This window comes from Lissotriton helveticus, chromosome 5_1 (genome assembly GCF_964261635.1).
Source record: "Lissotriton helveticus chromosome 5_1, aLisHel1.1, whole genome shotgun sequence".
Lineage (NCBI taxonomy): Eukaryota > Metazoa > Chordata > Amphibia > Caudata > Salamandridae > Lissotriton > Lissotriton helveticus.
Window position 1 is genome coordinate 210,241,811 of NC_136065.1, and position 17,794 is coordinate 210,259,604.

A 17,794-nucleotide genomic window follows, 5' to 3' on the forward strand; every position below is an offset into this window, starting at 1 on the left:
GTACACTTAATGAACCCCAATAAAGTAATTGAACAGATCTGCCGCATATCTAAAGGACAAATAGCTACTCACCGCCATACAGAAGTAGCCACAGCCAGGGCAACACTGGTGCTTCACCATTCGCCCTCGATGCGTCTCGCACAATACTAACTGATGTACCTTGTTGGATGGGCGCATTAGCTCATACTTTATCACACTATTTGTGCACTTACTGAGCTAAAAGAAGGAGACAAAGAATCTGAGTCAAGTAAATTACAGTTTTTGTTTTCAATAACAAACTGGCAAAACTCACTGTTTCAGGGATTCATGAGCATTCAATAGCATAGGGTGTACTCCTGAATTAAAAGTAACTGGCATGCAATTATAATACTTCTATGTCGGGATCTGAATTGTATTCATAACACGGACTACCTCTTTACAATATTAGAAAATAAAATAAGATCTACCAAAAACAGTGTTTCATACCCATATAACAACCAGTATGAACTGAATTAACCTTGTATCTCTTCAAAATAAACAAAGTTAGAAAGTGGCCATCCCATACAAGACATGGAAGGGCTTAACCAACCATTTTGCAAGTAATTGGAAAGAGAAAGGGAAAAGGAAGCAGAGTCAGATAGGTAGCTACTTTCAAAAATTGAAAATGGGCACTGCTGCTTTAAGGGAGACAGTAGCTTCACACTTACATAACAGACATTTCGTCAGTTCAACATTTGTTAATCGTGTACAAGGATCCTCCTCCTCCCCTAAATATTTCATCAGAACACTGATTTCACTAGAGACAACAAAGAATTAACGTTTCCCATCATGGAATATTCACTGATCTCAAAGCGTTATTGAATAAATTTATATTTTACACAGTGGCAGCTGACACTTTGTAGTTATCGTTAGGACAAATTCTCCATAGCATACTCGTTTTTGATTTGCTAATAACTTTTGTGCTGCTTGACTAATCTTGGCAAAACTTTTTTTTTGTGTAAATGTAATCACCACGGCTTTGTCCTTGAAGATATCAGGGTGATCTGTCAAGTGGGGGCATAGAAAAAGGGTTCGGCTCAAAATGCAATTTTATCCATGTAATTTCCATAGGCAATTAGCCCTTCTTCCCATGCCATCTTATGGCCCTGGGGCCGATTGAGAACTGTCCCGGGAAAACCATCCCCCAGAAAAGAGTAAACATTAGGCAACCGAGGTCTGCCCGCTCCCGCCTGCCCTATCTGGGGCGGATGTATAACAATACAACGCCTGGTAAGTATTAAAAGGTAAGTGAAACCAATATGGAAAATGCTACTTACCAGTATGCATCTGTTCTTGGCATGTAGAGTTTCAGAGTTACACACTGCATAGATGGCCACCTAGTGTTGGGCCCGGATGTTTGCAGTTTGTTTTTGTTGTAGAAAAGTCTTTGGAAGTCACGGGATAGGTGACTCCTCCTTTGGATGATACTGCGCATGGGCATCGGCTCCATCCCCAGATTGTTTTTCGCCATTAGGGAAGTGATGGAGCTGTACACGAGGTAGTGATGTCCATGTGATTTGATTTGTATCTAATTAAGAAAATACTCGAACAGATAAAGGTAACCGGGGAGGCGGTGGGCGTGTGTAACTCTTCAGCTCTACATGCCAAAAACAGATGCATACTGGTAAGTAGCATTTTCCGTTTGAGGCATATGAGCTGCAGATTACACACTATGCATAGATTGTATAGCAGTACCCACCCTTAGCGGCAACCACCTGTATCTGCAGCAGTTGTTTGGAACAGAGTTTTTAGTACAGCCTGGCCCACAGTGGCTTGTTGTTTAGTTTGCACATCTACACAGTAATGCTTTGTGAATGTGTGCGGTGTAGACCATGTGGCTGCTTTGCATATATCATCTAGGGGAATGTTCCCTAAGAATGCCATTGAAGCCCCTATTTTCCTTGTAGAATGGGGTTTTGGAGGAATTGTTAATGTACGTTTGGCTTTGTGATAACATATTTGTATGCATTTAACAATCCACCTAGCGATCCCCGATTTAGATATGGGATTGCCTTTATGTGGCGGTGAGAAAGACACAAAAAGCTATTTTATTTTACGAAAAGCTTGTGTCCTTTCGATATAGTATAGTAATGCTCTTTTGACATCTAAGGTATGTAGAGCTCTTTCTGCGACTGTTTAAGGCTGCGAGAAAAATACGGGCAGCTCAAAAGATTGATTTAGATGGAATGGTGAAATGACTTTAGGAAGGAACTTAGGGTTAGTACGAAGAACTACTTTGTTATGATGCATTTGCAGAAAGGGTTCTTGAATGGTAAATGCTTGTAGTTCTCTAACTCTTCTGAGAAAAGTAATGGCTACTAGGAAAGCTACTTTCCAGGTTAGGAATTGCAATTCACATTTATGTAATGGTTCAAAGGGAGGTCCCATTAATCTTGTGAGAACTACGTTTAAGTTCCACACTGGTGCAGGTGGCGTCCTGGGATGAATTATTCTTTTGAGTCCTTCCATAAAAGCTTTAATAGCTGGTACTCTAAAAAGAGATACGTGCTGTCTATTTTGTAAGTATGCTGCGATGGCAGCGAGGTGTAGCCTGATAGATGTGTAGGCTAAGTTACACTTTTGAAGGTGTAATAGATATCCTATGATGTGTTGAATAGACACGTCTAAAGGATTAATTTGGTTGTTTTGGCAGTATATGACGAACCGTTTCCACTTAGCGGCATAACATGCTCTAGTAGTGAGGCGTCTAGCTTCTTTGATAACGTTCATACATTCTGGGGGAAGGTTGAGGTAACCAAACTCTATGACCTAAGGAGCCAGATCGCTAGGTTGAGCTGAGCTGGGTCCGGGTGTCTGATCTCTCCATGGTTCTGTGCTAATAGGCGTGGAGATAAGTTTAGTTTTTGGTGTGGTACTACAGACAACTGCAACAGCGTGGTGTACCACGGTTGCCTGGCCCAAGTTGGAGCGACTAGGATGAGCGTTAGTGAATGTTGCTGTAGTTTGCGTACCACTAACGGAAGTAGTGGGAGAGGAGAAAAAGCGTACGCAAATAGTTCTGAAGAATTCATCCATATCGCATTACCTTTGGACAATGGGTGTGGGTATCTGGCGGCAAAGTTTGGGCATTTTGCGTTTTCGTGAGTGGCAAAGAGGTTTTTCTGAGGTTGTCCCCACATCTGAAAGAATGGTTGAAGAACTTGCGTATGAAGTTCCCACTCGTGGGTCTGTTGTGTTTGACGACTTAACAGACCTGCTATGGTGTTTTGTACTCCTGGAACATGTTGGGCTCGAAGGAATATGTTTTGAGGTATAGCCCACCGCCATATGTCCTGAGCTCGTCGAGAAAGTTGCAGGGAGTGTGTTCCGCCCTGTTTCTGAAGGTAGTACATGGCTGTCATGTTGTCCGTGCAGACTAACACAGCTTTGTTTGATACTTGTTTTGGATAGCTTTCAGTGCTAGGAATATAGCTAGTAACTCCAGGTGATTGATATGGAGTAACTTTTGTTGTGATGTCCACCTGCCTTGCATGGTGTGTTGCAGTAGGTGGGCTCCCCAGCCGGAGAGCGATGTGTCCGTTGTCAGGACTATTTGGGGAACTGGCTCTAGGAACGGTCGCCCTTTGGAAAGGTTTTTGGTGTTCCACCACTGCAGAGAGCGATGAGTCCGACCGTCTACCAACACTAGGTCTGTTAATTGACCTTGAGCCTGGTTCCATTGACGTGATAGGCACTCTTGCAGAGGACGCATTTGAAGTCTTGCATGGGGGCACTATGAAAATGCAAGAGGATGCCTCACCCTATGAGTTGCATGAACACTCGTGCTGGAAGGGAGTCTTGTGGCTGAAACTTTGTAAGAAGAGTTTGCATGCTGGCTATCCTTACTGGAGTGGGATAAGCTAGCGCTGTTGAGGTGTTTATTGTAGCACCGGGGTACTGTTGTACTTTGGATGGTTGCAGATGAGACTTGGTGTGGTTTATTTTGAACCTCAAGTTGTGGAGCAGTTGGATCTTGGTGTGAGTGCGTTCCACACACTGGTTGTATGTACTGGCTTTTATGAGCCAGTCATCAAGGTACGGGAAGACATGGATGTGCTGTCTTCGTAAATGTGCTACCACTACTGCTAGGCACTTGGTAAATACACTTGGTGCTGTTGTGACTCCGAATGGGAGTACTTTTAATTAATAGTGCTGCCTGTCTATTACAAATCTGAGATACTTCCTGTGAGCCTTGTGAATGGGAATGTGAAAGTATGCGTCCTTGAGATCTAGAGTAGCAAGGAGGTCGTTTTGTAACAGGAGAAGAAGGACTTGTTGGAGTGTGACCATGTGAAAATGGTCTGACTGTATGTATATGTTTAGCGGTCTGAGGTCCAGAATAGGCCTTAGAGAGCCGTCCTTTGGGATAAGAAAATATAGGGAGTAAACCCCTTTGTTTTGTTGGTGCAGAGGAACTGGTTCTATTGCACTTTTTTCTAGCAGAGATATTCTTGTTTTAACAGTGATAGATGCTCTTGTGACATTGGACGCTGTTTGGGTGGTAGTAGATGTTAGTTCTAGACAGTAACCTGACTGAATAATTTGTCGCACCCACCTGTCGGATGTGATGTTGATCCAGGCAAGAAGGAATTGTTGCAGTCTTCCCCCTCACAGGAGTGGAATGTTGGGGGAAGGAAAGTCATTGGGTAGGGGTGGAGGCAGAGCGGGAGTGGTTGGTTTTGCCTCTGCCTTTATTGTTGTTACCCCTGTAACCCCCTCTCTGATAGCCCTTACTGTATGTGGATTGGCTAGGGGTTTTGTAGGAAGTGAAGGGACTTTCGGAGGAGTAGCCTCTTGTGTTGCCTCTATATGATGAGCGACGAAAAGAACCTCTGGGAGCTTGCAGCTGTAAGGCTCCCATAGATTTTGCTGTGTCGGTGTCTTTTTTCATTTTTTCTAAAGACACATCAACATTAGGGCCAAATAAATGTGTCTCATTAAAAGACTGATTTAGAATGGAATTTTGTACCTCAAGTTAAAAACCTGAAATACTTAGCCAGGCATGTCTCCGCAAAAGGGTACTGGTATTGATTGCCCTTGAGGCAGTATCTGCAGCATCTAGGGTACAACGAATGGAAGTATTAATAATATTTTTACCTTCCTGTATGAGCTCATTGTCCCTATTTTTATATTTGTCTGGTAGATGCTGCATTATGGACTCCAGTTCATCATATCTTGCCAACAACGCTTGGGTATTGGCAATGTGCCAAATATTAGCTGCCTGTGACGCTGTTCGTTTACCGGAGGTGTCAAGGAGCTTAGATTCTTTATCTGGTGGTGAGGCCTCACCTGATGTTTGTGAATTAGCACGTTTACGTGCATCAGACACTACTAAAGAATCTAGAGGTGCTGGACCTTTAATGTAAACTGGGTCTGTAGGGGCCGCCTTACATTTTTTCTCATTTCGAGAGGTGAGGACCCGAGCCCTGACAGGGTCTTTAAAAACCTCTATTGCATGCTTGGTGACACCTTTAAGCATTGGCAAAATGGCAGTAGACCTTTGTGTGTTATCAAAAGTGTCTAATAGGAAATCTTCCTCCCCGGTATCAGTGTGCATGTCAACCCCATGGTACTGGGCAGCTCTTTGGACTAGTAGGTTAAAACCTATAGTGTCCTCTGGTGGGGAAGGTCTGGAAGAATATACATCGTCTTGTGGGACGTAAGGCACATCAGGGGTGTTATAATCATCCCAAGGATTAGGGGACTGAGGGGGACTATTGGTCCCTGATGGGTCATGTGCACCCCCACCTGTGTCATCAGAGTCTGTATCCACATCATCATCTGGATTAGTGGATGTTGTAGGCGAATGATGTGGTGTAGGAGGAGGAACAGTAGGGGGAGGTGGTGGAGAAGGGACCCTTAATGGAGAGGTTGCAATGTCTCTCTTCTTTGGAGGAGGAGGAGGTGCTGGATTTTTACTCTGCTCCGAGTGCCGTTTCGGCATCGATGAACCACTGCCAGTCTTCGGCGCCGTGTGCTTAGGTGTCGGAGCAGCAGTCGGCGTGGTTGAAGAAGATGGAGTCTTCTTTGGTGTGTGTTTCGGATCGCCACCGGGAATAGGCCTACCTCAAGCCGCCTGAAGGCTTAGTAGGCTTCTTTGCCGGGCCCGAAGGCGGGGCGTGGGAAGCAGTCTCTAGGTGTGCACCCGGGCCCGAAGGTGAGGGTGTGACTGAAGCCTTTTTTGAGGGGGTCGAGGAAGGGTTGGGGTCGACGGTCTTACTTATGACCCGTTGAGCTGGAGTGATGTCCTAGATGTCTGAATCTTCGGCATCAGAGGAGCTGGCACTTTCTTCAGCGTGCTGGTGTTCTGGCACGTCGACGCCCTCTCCAAAGAGGTCATCGGGGATCAAAGCTGACGAGCGAGCCATTGTTCTTCGAGCTCGTCGGACCCGAAGCGTCTTTTTGGAGCGGAAAGAGGCACAAGCGGAACAGTCTTTGGCCTTGTGCTCCGGTGAGAGGCAAAGGTTGCACACCTCATGTAGATCGATGTGGGGAAACTTCGACCCATATTGAGGCACTTCTTGAATGGGGTCCATTCCATGAGCCAGAAGATGAGGCCTAGGTAGGCCCGAAGGACTTCGTCTATGACCGGAATCGAAGACTTCGAAGTGGTGAAGAATCGCGTCAATGTGGAGCGCGATTGAAACAATACCGTCGAACTGGGTGAGAATTGCGCGCCGAAGGAATTTCGGTTCCAAACCGGAGCGCAGGAAACACATCCGAGCCTGATGGCGGAAAAAAACAATCTGAGGATGGAGCCGATGCCCATGCGCAATGCGGTCCAAAGGAGGAGTCACCTATCTAGTGACTTCCAAAGAACTTTTCAGGACAACAACAAACTGCAAACATCCAGGCCCAACACTAGGTGGCGATCTATGGACAATGTGTAATCTGCAGCTCATATGCCTCGAACATAAAATAACGTCATATTTTCATACAAACAAAATTGGTCTGAGTTCAGTCTAAGTGTGTGACATCATTTGCTGATTGAGTGTGTACAACAAATGCTTCACACTACCCTCCGATAAAGCCTTACTGCTCACCCACACTACCAAAAATAGAAAGTACGGTGCGATCTAATTTGACCTCTTCCTACATCTGGGGTTCCAATGGACTCTGCACACTATATCTCATTTTGGTATAGTATATACAGAGCCAGGTTCCAGCACTAACTCACTGAGGTGGAGGGTCGTGTGTCCTCGGTGGAGGACAAGGTGGCCACCCTTAAGAAACAGGTTTCTGGAGAGCGAAAGTTGACTGAGGTGCCCGAGGGGTATGCTGAAGATGCGGAGAACAGGTCGCGTAGGAATAAACTTTGCTTGGCTGGCTTCCAGGAGGCTCTAGAAGTGGAGCACTTCTTAGAGAACAAGCTGTTGTCATTGTTTCGAGTGGAACATACACCCAGGTACTGGGCCCAGAGGCCCAGGCCTTGTGCCCGGACATGCCTGCTCATCACCCGGATTTTTAACCATAGCGACGGGGACACCATCCTCCGACAGGGTAGGGGATGATCTGACCTTTCTTTCCAGGCTTCATGGATAATGATTCCCCCCCCCACCCCCGACTACTCATGGATGGTCGAACAGCATGAACATTCTATTGATGCAGTTAAGCAGAAGCTCTATGCTCTCAACCTTCAATGTATGCTGCTTTTCCCAGAGAGACTGAAGGTGATTTTCAACTCTAAAACGTACTTCGAGTCTTTGGAACAGGCCTGGGAATGGTCAGCTGAGAGGCCTGTGCTTCACAGAAAGTAAAAGGTTGGTGCCTCCATTTCAGTGACTGTGGGGGCTGGTCCTTGTCCTCCCCCGAACGGAAACAATACAATGGTCGCCGGCCATACCCTGTGGCTGCCAAGACTATTATGGTTTCGATGCAGGGCACATGTCTACCAGCAGGAGGAGCTGATTGGAGTATACGCCAGAATTCTTCCCCCATCCAAACTGAACATCTTGCTGACCCATCAGGGTGAACGAATAGTTTCTTACCTGTCGGTGTAGTTTTGTAGCTTGAAGATCTTTCTGGATTCATTATGTTGTGCATTAGTCCGCGGTCTAGTGGTTGGGTCCGGAATCGTAGTCTTTTGTTTGTTTTTTTTGTTGTTTTTTTTGTTGTAGCCCAGGTAGGCGTCAGTGTCCCACCTTTCGGTGTACTTCCTGTGATGTCGGCACGCTTCCAGCGGAAGCTCCCACCTTGGGGCGCCATCTTCAGATTCTTTTTTTCTCATTTTGTGTTCTGTTTATGAATCCTTTGGCAATGATCAAGTAAGTGATTTATCCGCTATGTCCTTCAAGGTGTCTGTTTCTGTATTGTCCTTATATTACCACCTGCTTCTCCAGCCTCATCTTTCTGGCGGAGGTGGGTGGGTTCGCTAGTGAATCCATAAAGATCTTCAAGCTGCAAAACTACACCGACCGGTAAGAAACTATTCGTTTTGCAGCGTGAATCTTTCTGGATTCACTATGCTGTGCATAGTCTTTGTAGCGGTTTATTATGTTTGTGGCGGCTGGGTGGAAGATGAGCGTTGGTTGTTGAATATATGTTAAAGCATCTTCTGTCCTACTTGTGCTTCCTTGTTCATTTGTATATCCACACAGTAGTGCTTAGTGAACGTGTGCACTGAAGCCCCTGTTGCCGCCAGGCATATGTCTTGAATGGGTGTGTTAGCCAGGAAGGCTATTGTTGCTCCTTTCTTCCTAGTAGAGTGGGCCTGCGCCCCTTCTGCTAGTTCTTGGTCTGCTTGCTTGTGGCAGAATTGTATCGTTTGTGGGGTCCATCGTGCAATGGTTCCTTTTGTTACTGGTTTACCCAGGAAACTGGTTGCGAAGGACACAAAGAATTGTTTTGTTTTTCTGTGCTCCTTGGTTCTTTCTATGTAGTGCATAAATAAATAGGGTGTTGCTTTCCTCAGAAGCCACCCTTTTAACCAAACCGCGTTTCAGACTGTCCACCCTGGGTGGTCGTGCTTTTTCTAACATCTTTCCAGCTGTCTGGAATAGCCTACCAATCGAACTGCGCAAAGAATCCAATTTGCTGCCTTTTCGAAAAAAAATTAAAACAGTGCTTTTCCAGCAAGCATGGGGTGTGTTGTAATCTGATGATTGGCTATATGAATTCTGGTGTGTACCCGACCCAGCGCTTAGAGACCCCGGGGTGATAATGCGCTATATAAGTCGAAATAAATAAATAAAATAAATAAATAGTGCATTACTGCCCTTCTAGCGTCCAGAGTGTGCAGTGCCCTCTCTGCGCTCGTGGTCAGTTTCTGAAAGAAGCTTGGTATTTGCACCTTCTGGTTGATGTGGAACCTAGACACCACCTTTGGCATAAAGTGTGGGTCAGTTCTCATCACCACCCTATCACTGTGTATTTGGATGTAGGGTTCTTGCAGAGTCAGCGCCTGTAGTTCGCTCACCCTGCGCAGCGAGGTGATTGCCACCAAGAAGGCTGTTTTCATTGTCAGCATTTGTAGGGAGGCCTTATGAATGGACTCAAAGGGAGCTTTCATGAGCTTCGTTAGGACTAAGTTATGGTTCCAATCCGGTGGCGGCATCCTCTTCGGTGGTGCGATCATCTTTGCCCCTTCCAGGAATCTCTTTACTACCTGTGATATAAAGAAACTCTTGCCTGTTTCTCCTCTCGTGTAGGCTACAATCACTGCTAGGTGTACTCTCAGCGAGGATGAACTTAGTTTTGCCTTCAGCCGGTGCGTGAGATTGAATATGCTACTTACCAGTATGCATCTGTTCTTGGCATGTAGGGCTGCTAACATTCATATCTTAGCATTAGATCGCCGCCTAGTGTTGGGTCCGGATGATCGCACATTGTTGTCCTGGAAGAGTCTTCGAAGTATCCTGAGATAGGTGGCTCCTCCCCTGGACTACAGTGCGCATGGGCATCGGCTCCATCCTCAGATTGTTTTTCGCCATTGTGGCAGAAGATGGAGTGAAAAGTGTAAAGGATGTCCATGCTAATGATTGAATACAATAGTATATCTGCAGCTGCGACAGGCACCGGGGAGGAGGGTGGGCGATATGAATGTTAGCAGCCCTACATGCCAAGAACAGATGCATACTGGTAAGTAGCATATTCAGTTCGAGGCATGTGGGCTGCTAAATTCATATCTTAGCATAGAATACATAGCAGTCCCTCCATCAGCGGCGGTTGCCCGTGCCAGCTGCAGAAACTTGAAAAAGTGTCTTGAGAACAGCCTGTCCTACAGCAGCTTGCTGCTTGGAATGTACATCAACACAGTAGTGTTTTGTAAAGGTATGTGGTGTAATCCACGTGGCTGCTCTGCAAATATCCTCTAAAGGAATGTTTCCTAGGAAAGCCATGGATGCTCCCAATTTGCGTGTGGAGTGCGCCCTTGGGGGTATCGTTAAAGTGCGCTTGGCCTTTTGATAACGTATTTGGATGCACTTAACAATCCACCTGGCTATTCCTGCTTTGGAAATAGGGTTGCCTTTGTGTTGTGGTGAGAAGGCAACAAAAAGTTGTTTTGTTTTCCTAAAGTGTTGTGTTCTGTCAATGTAGTACATCAACGCCCTCCGTACGTCTAACGTATGGAGCATTCTTTCCGCCACCGTTTGTGGGTTTTGGAAGAATGCCGGTAAGTCAATAGTTTGGTTGAGATGAAACTGTGACACCACCTTCGGAAGGAATTTGGGGTTAGTACGTAGTACTACCCTATTTGGATGAATCTGAATGAATGGCTCTTGGATTGTGAGCGCTTGCAGCTCACTAACACGCCTCAGTGACGTAATAGCAATTAGGAAAGCCACTTTCCACGTTAGGAACTGGAGTTCACACGAGTGCAGTGGTTCAAATGGTGGTCCCATCAGTCTGGTGAGGACCACATTGAGGTTCCACACCGGAGCTGGCGGTGTTCTTGGGGGAATGACTCGTTTCAGACCTTCAAGGAAAGCTTTGATGGCCGGCACTCTGAAGACAGAGAGGTGCTGCCTATTCTGAAGATATGCTGCGATGGCGGATAGATGTATCCGAATGGAAGTGTACGCTAGATTGCACTTGTACAGATGTAGCAGATAACAAATGATGTTAGGGATAGATGCATCTAGCGGGGTGATGTCATTAGCCGTACAGTAAATGACAAAACGCTTCCATTTTGCAGCATAGCATGCTCTGGTAGTTGGCTTCCTTGCCTCCTTGATGATGTTCATGCATTCTGGAGGTAAGTTAAGGTATCCGAACTCTAGGACTTCAGGAGCCAGATCGCCAGGTTGAGCTGTTGCGGATCTGGATGCTGAATTTCTCCATGGTTCTGCGTCAAAAGTCTGGGCGTGAGGCGCAGTCTTTGATGCGGCACCACTGAGAGTTCGAGGAACGTGGTGTACCATGCTTGGCGCGCCCACGTTGGAGCAACTAGGATGAGAGTCATCGCGTGCTGCCTTAGCTTTCTTGCCACCAGCGGTATCAGAGGGGCTGGCGGAAAAGCGTACGCAAATTTGCCTGACCAGTTCATCCATATCGCATTCCCCTGCGACTGTGGGTGAGGGAACCTGGCGGCAAAGTGTTGGCATTTTGCGTTTTCTTTTGTTGCAAACAGGTCTATCTCCGGATGACCCCACTGCTGGAAGTACGGGTGGAGTACAGATGGGTGTAACTCCCACTCGTGCATTTGATGGCTGTGTCTGCTGAGCAGATCCGCCATTAGATTGTCCTTGCCCGGGAGGTGTTCTGCCATGAGGAAGATGTTCCTCTGAATGGCCCACCGCCACATGCCCTGAGCCAGATGAGACAGCTGTGGCGAGTGGGTGCCCCCCTGCTTTTGAATGTAGTACATCGCGGTCATGTTGTCTGTCCGGACCAACACTACCTTGTTGCACAGATGTACAATGAAGGACTTGAGTGCCATGAAGATTGCCATCAGTTCCAGATAGTTGATGTGCATCTTCTGTTGCTGCGTCGTCCATAGTCCCTGCACAGTGTAATTGAGCAGATGAGCTCCCCATCCCTGGAGAGATGCGTCCGTTGTCAGGGTAATCTGTGGCACTGGCTCCTGGAACAGTCGGCCCTTGCAAAGGTTGTGTGGAGTCCACCAATGCAGAGAGTCGTATGCCCGACTGGTAACCAACACTAGGTCTGTTAATTGTCCCTGAGCCTGTGTCCACTGATTTGCTAAGCACTCCTGGAGCGGGCGCATATGTAGCCGTGCGTGAGGGACTATGAAGATGCAGGAGGCCATCATGCCTATCAACTGCATGAACACTCTCGCTGGAAGTGAGTGTTGTGATCTGAACTTCTGGATCAGAGACTGCATGCTGTCTATCCTGACTTGGTTTGGTTGAGCCACGGCTGTCAGGGTATTGATTGTCGCGCCTAGAAACTGCCGGACATGCGCCGGTTGAAGGTGCGACTTTGGGTAGTTCAACGAGAAACCTAGATCGTGAAGGAGGTGAATGGTAGTCGACATGTCCGCGGCACACTGTTGTTCTGACTTGGCTTGAACGAGCCAGTCGTCCAGGTAGGGGTAGACATGGATGCCCTGCCTCCTGAGGTGCGCCGCTACTGTCGCCAGACACTTTGTAAACACCCTTGGGGCTGTGGTGACTCCGAAGGGTAGGACTTTGAACTGATAATGTTTGCCTTGGATAGTGAACCTGAGGTATTTTCTGTGGGACGGGTGTAGTGGTATGTGGAAATAAGCATCCTTGAGGTCTAAGGTTGCTAAGAAGTCCCCCTGGTTTAATAAGGGAAGAATCTGTTGCAGTGTGAGCATATGGAAATGTTCTGACAGTATATACAGGTTTAGGGGACGTAGATCCAGAATGGGACTGAGAGATCCGTCCTTCTTTGGGATAAGGAAGTACAGGGAATACACCCCTGTGCCTTCCTCCTCCACTGGCACGAGCTCGATTGCGCCTTTTTGCAGCATCACCACTACCTCCTGCTGCAATAAGTGCAAGTGCTCTGCGGACATAGGCCTTTGCCTTGGCGGGATGTTGGGTGGAGTGGATTTCAACTCTAGGCAATAACCATACTGGACTAGTTGACGCACCCACCTGTCTGTGGTGATGTTTCTCCAGACGGGCAGGAACTGCTGCAGTCTCCCCCCGACAGGTGTTAAGTGGTCGGGGGGCAGTGACAGAGAGTCACTGTTTGCTTGGGGTAGAGGAGCGGGAGCTGTTTCCTCTGCCGCGACCTCTGTTGCTGTTATTTCTGTAACCACCCTTGTTCTGTTTTGTGAACGAGGATTGTGCTCCACCTTTTGAGAATTGAGATTGTTGACCCATTTGTCCTCTGGTGACTCCACGTGCACCTGAGCGACGAAAATTGTTGCCACGAAACTGTTGTGACTGTAGGGCCCCCATGGACTTAGCAGTTTCTGTGTCCTTTTTTATCTTTTCGAGGGTGGTGTCAACATCTGGACCAAACAGTCGATCAGGATTGACTGGCTGATTAAGGATGGTTGTCTGAATATCAGGTTTAAACCCAGATATGCGGAGCCAAGCCTGTCGTCTCAGCATGACGCTAGTGTTGATCGCCCTAGCTGCTGTGTCTGCGGCGTCAAGTGCACACTTGATGGCTGCGTTGGAGATCAATTTTCCTTCCTCTATAAGCAGTTTTGTGCCCTCTTGAAACTTTGGAGGCAGGTGTTGTACAATCTGTTCTAGGGTGTCATAATGCGCCCTATCGTAACGTGCTAAGAGTGCTTGTGTATTAGAAATACGCCAAAAGTTGGCAGCTTGTGCAGCTACTCTTTTGCCCCCTGCCTCTAGCACCTTGGACTCCTTATCCGGGGGAGGAGCTTCACCCGTTGTTTGGGAGTTGGCCCGTTTGCGGGCATTGGCGACCACCAGGGAGTCTAGCGGCAACTGTCCCCGAATGTATGCAGGGTCTGCAGGTGCTGGTCTGTACTTTTTTTCAATACGTGGATTGACCACTCTCGCCCTAGTGGGTTCCTTAAAGATGTCCGCAGCATGTTTGAGGACTCCCTTGAGCATAGGCAGTGTCTTTACAGTCCTCTCAGAGACTGAAAACGTGTCAAAGAGAAAGTCTTCTTCAACCGGGTCAGCATGCATGTCCACATCATGATTAGCAGCTGCCCTCTCAATTAGTGCATGAAAACCTGCAGAATCCTCTGTTGGGGATGCACGTGCACTGAATGGTTGTGGATCTTGCCCCACACTCTGGGTGCCTTGGTCACCAATGTCATCATATGCATCTGGATGTGCATCTGGTTCATTGATGGGGAAGGTGTATTGGTCCTCTTCATCATATCCCTCCCCTTCAGATTGGTCTGGTGAGGGAGTGCCAGAAACCGGTCCCCGGAAGCTTGTTTCCTTTCTAGTGAAGAATTGGCTTGGTAGTTTGGTCTGCCCTGTTCCCATGATGCACTGGGTCAGGAACAGACTAATTTGCATATAGCCAGGTTCTGAACTGGGATGGTGCAGTGAGCTAAAAAACGGTGATGGATCAAGCCCTGATCTGTGGACTGGGTAGGAGTGTTCTGCTTAATTCAGAATACTCTGTCCATCACCACCCCCTCTGTAAATATTTTTGGCCACCACAAGCGTGGAAGGGTATGCTCGGATGCGAGTCCCTTGCTCACTGCACCATCAGGATTCAAGCAAGCCGAGCCGAAGACGGCTGTAATGCCAGAAACCGGTCCCCGGAAGCTTGTTTCCTTTCTAGTGAAGAATTGGCTTGGTAGTTTGGTCTGCCCTGTTCCCATGATGCACTGGGTCAGGAACAGACTAATTTGCATATAGCCAGGTTCTGAACTGGGATGGTGCAGTGAGCTAAAAAACGGTGATGGATCAAGCCCTGATCTGTGGACTGGGTAGGAGTGTTCTGCTTAATTCAGAATACTCTGTCCATCACCACCCCCTCTGTAAATATTTTTGGCCACCACAAGCGTGGAAGGGTATGCTCGGATGCGAGTCCCTTGCTCACTGCACCATCAGGATTCAAGCAAGCCGAGCCGAAGACGGCTGTAATGCCAGAAACCGGTCCCCGGAAGCTTGTTTCCTTTCTAGTGAAGAATTGGCTTGGTAGTTTGGTCTGCCCTGTTCCCATGATGCACTGGGTCAGGAACAGACTAATTTGCATATAGCCAGGTTCTGAACTGGGATGGTGCAGTGAGCTAAAAAACGGTGATGGATCAAGCCCTGATCTGTGGACTGGGTAGGAGTGTTCTGCTTAATTCAGAATACTCTGTCCATCACCACCCCCTCTGTAAATATTTTTGGCCACCACAAGCGTGGAAGGGTATGCTCGGATGCGAGTCCCTTGCTCACTGCACCATCAGGATTCAAGCAAGCCGAGCCGAAGACGGCTGTAATGCCAGAAACCGGTCCCCGGAAGCTTGTTTCCTTTCTAGTGAAGAATTGGCTTGGTAGTTTGGTCTGCCCTGTTCCCATGATGCACTGGGTCAGGAACAGACTAATTTGCATATAGCCAGGTTCTGAACTGGGATGGTGCAGTGAGCTAAAAAACGGTGATGGATCAAGCCCTGATCTGTGGACTGGGTAGGAGTGTTCTGCTTAATTCAGAATACTCTGTCCATCACCACCCCCTCTGTAAATATTTTTGGCCACCACAAGCGTGGAAGGGTATGCTCGGATGCGAGTCCCTTGCTCACTGCACCATCAGGATTCAAGCAAGCCGAGCCGAAGACGGCTGTAATGCCAGAAACCAGTCCCCGGAAGCTTGTTTCCTTTCTAGTGAAGAATTGGCTTGGTAGTTTGGTCTGCCCTGTTCCCATGATGCACTGGGTCAGGAACAGACTAATTTGCATATAGCCAGGTTCTGAACTGGGATGGTGCAGTGAGCTAAAAAACGGTGATGGATCAAGCCCTGATCTGTGGACTGGGTAGGAGTGTTCTGCTTAATTCAGAATACTCTGTCCATCACCACCCCCTCTGTAAATATTTTTGGCCACCACAAGCGTGGAAGGGTATGCTCGGATGCGAGTCCCTTGCTCACTGCACCATCAGGATTCAAGCAAGCCGAGCCGAAGACGGCTGTAATGCCAGAAACCGGTCCCCGGAAGCTTGTTTCCTTTCTAGTGAAGAATTGGCTTGGTAGTTTGGTCTGCCCTGTTCCCATGATGCACTGGGTCAGGAACAGACTAATTTGCATATAGCCAGGTTCTGAACTGGGATGGTGCAGTGAGCTAAAAAACGGTGATGGATCAAGCCCTGATCTGTGGACTGGGTAGGAGTGTTCTGCTTAATTCAGAATACTCTGTCCATCACCACCCCCTCTGTAAATATTTTTGGCCACCACAAGCGTGGAAGGGTATGCTCGGATGCGAGTCCCTTGCTCACTGCACCATCAGGATTCAAGCAAGCCGAGCCGAAGACGGCTGTAATGCCAGAAACCGGTCCCCGGAAGCTTTTTTCCTTTCTAGTGAAGAATTGGCTTGGTAGTTTGGTCTGCCCTGTTCCCATGATGCACTGGGTCAGGAACAGACTAATTTGCATATAGCCAGGTTCTGAACTGGGATGGTGCAGTGAGCTAAAAAACGGTGATGGATCAAGCCCTGATCTGTGGACTGGGTAGGAGTGTTCTGCTTAATTCAGAATACTCTGTCCATCACCACCCCCTCTGTAAATATTTTTGGCCACCACAAGCGTGGAAGGGTATGCTCGGATGCGAGTCCCTTGCTCACTGCACCATCAGGATTCAAGCAAGCCGAGCCGAAGACGGCTGTAATGCCAGAAACCGGTCCCCGGAAGCTTGTTTCCTTTCTAGTGAAGAATTGGCTTGGTAGTTTGGTCTGCCCTGTTCCCATGATGCACTGGGTCAGGAACAGACTAATTTGCATATAGCCAGGTTCTGAACTGGGATGGTGCAGTGAGCTAAAAAACGGTGATGGATCAAGCCCTGATCTGTGGACTGGGTAGGAGTGTTCTGCTTAATTCAGAATACTCTGTCCATCACCACCCCCTCTGTAAATATTTTTGGCCACCACAAGCGTGGAAGGGTATGCTCGGATGCGAGTCCCTTGCTCACTGCACCATCAGGATTCAAGCAAGCCGAGCCGAAGACGGCTGTAATGCCAGAAACCGGTCCCCGGAAGCTTGTTTCCTTTCTAGTGAAGAATTGGCTTGGTAGTTTGGTCTGCCCTGTTCCCATGATGCACTGGGTCAGGAACAGACTAATTTGCATATAGCCAGGTTCTGAACTGGGATGGTGCAGTGAGCTAAAAAACGGTGATGGATCAAGCCCTGATCTGTGGACTGGGTAGGAGTGTTCTGCTTAATTCAGAATACTCTGTCCATCACCACCCCCTCTGTAAATATTTTTGGCCACCACAAGCGTGGAAGGGTATGCTCGGATGCGAGTCCCTTGCTCACTGCACCATCAGGATTCAAGCAAGCCGAGCCGAAGACGGCTGTAATGCCAGAAACCGGTCCCCGGAAGCTTGTTTCCTTTCTAGTGAAGAATTGGCTTGGTAGTTTGGTCTGCCCTGTTCCCATGATGCACTGGGTCAGGAACAGACTAATTTGCATATAGCCAGGTTCTGAACTGGAATGGTGCAGTGAGCTAAAAAACGGTGATGGATCAAGCCCTGATCTGTGGACTGGGTAGGAGTGTTCTGCTTAATTCAGAATACTCTGTCCATCACCACTCCCTCTGTAAATATTTTTGGCCACCACAAGCGTGGAAGGGTATGCTCGGATGCGAGTCCCTTGCTCACTGCACCATCAGGATTCAAGCAAGCCGAGCCGAAGACGGCTGTAATGCCAGAAACCGGTCCCCGGAAGCTTGTTTCCTTTCTAGCGAAGAATTGGCTTGGTAGTTT

The 17,794-nt window shown here is 47.8% G+C and overlaps 1 protein-coding gene across 10 annotated transcripts in view; it reads right to left on the reverse strand.

The window, feature by feature from the left end:
- The window catches only part of EHMT1 (euchromatic histone lysine methyltransferase 1), a 984,283-nt gene that overhangs the window by 447,756 nt on the left and 518,733 nt on the right, over nucleotides 1-17,794 (reverse strand). For all 10 annotated transcript variants that reach the window (XM_078642016.1, XM_078642018.1, XM_078642009.1 and 7 more), the window contains one exon: nucleotides 73-216. In XM_078642016.1, coding sequence (XP_078498142.1) covers nucleotides 73-216 — 144 coding nt within the window. The remainder of the gene's footprint in view (nucleotides 1-72; nucleotides 217-17,794) is intronic.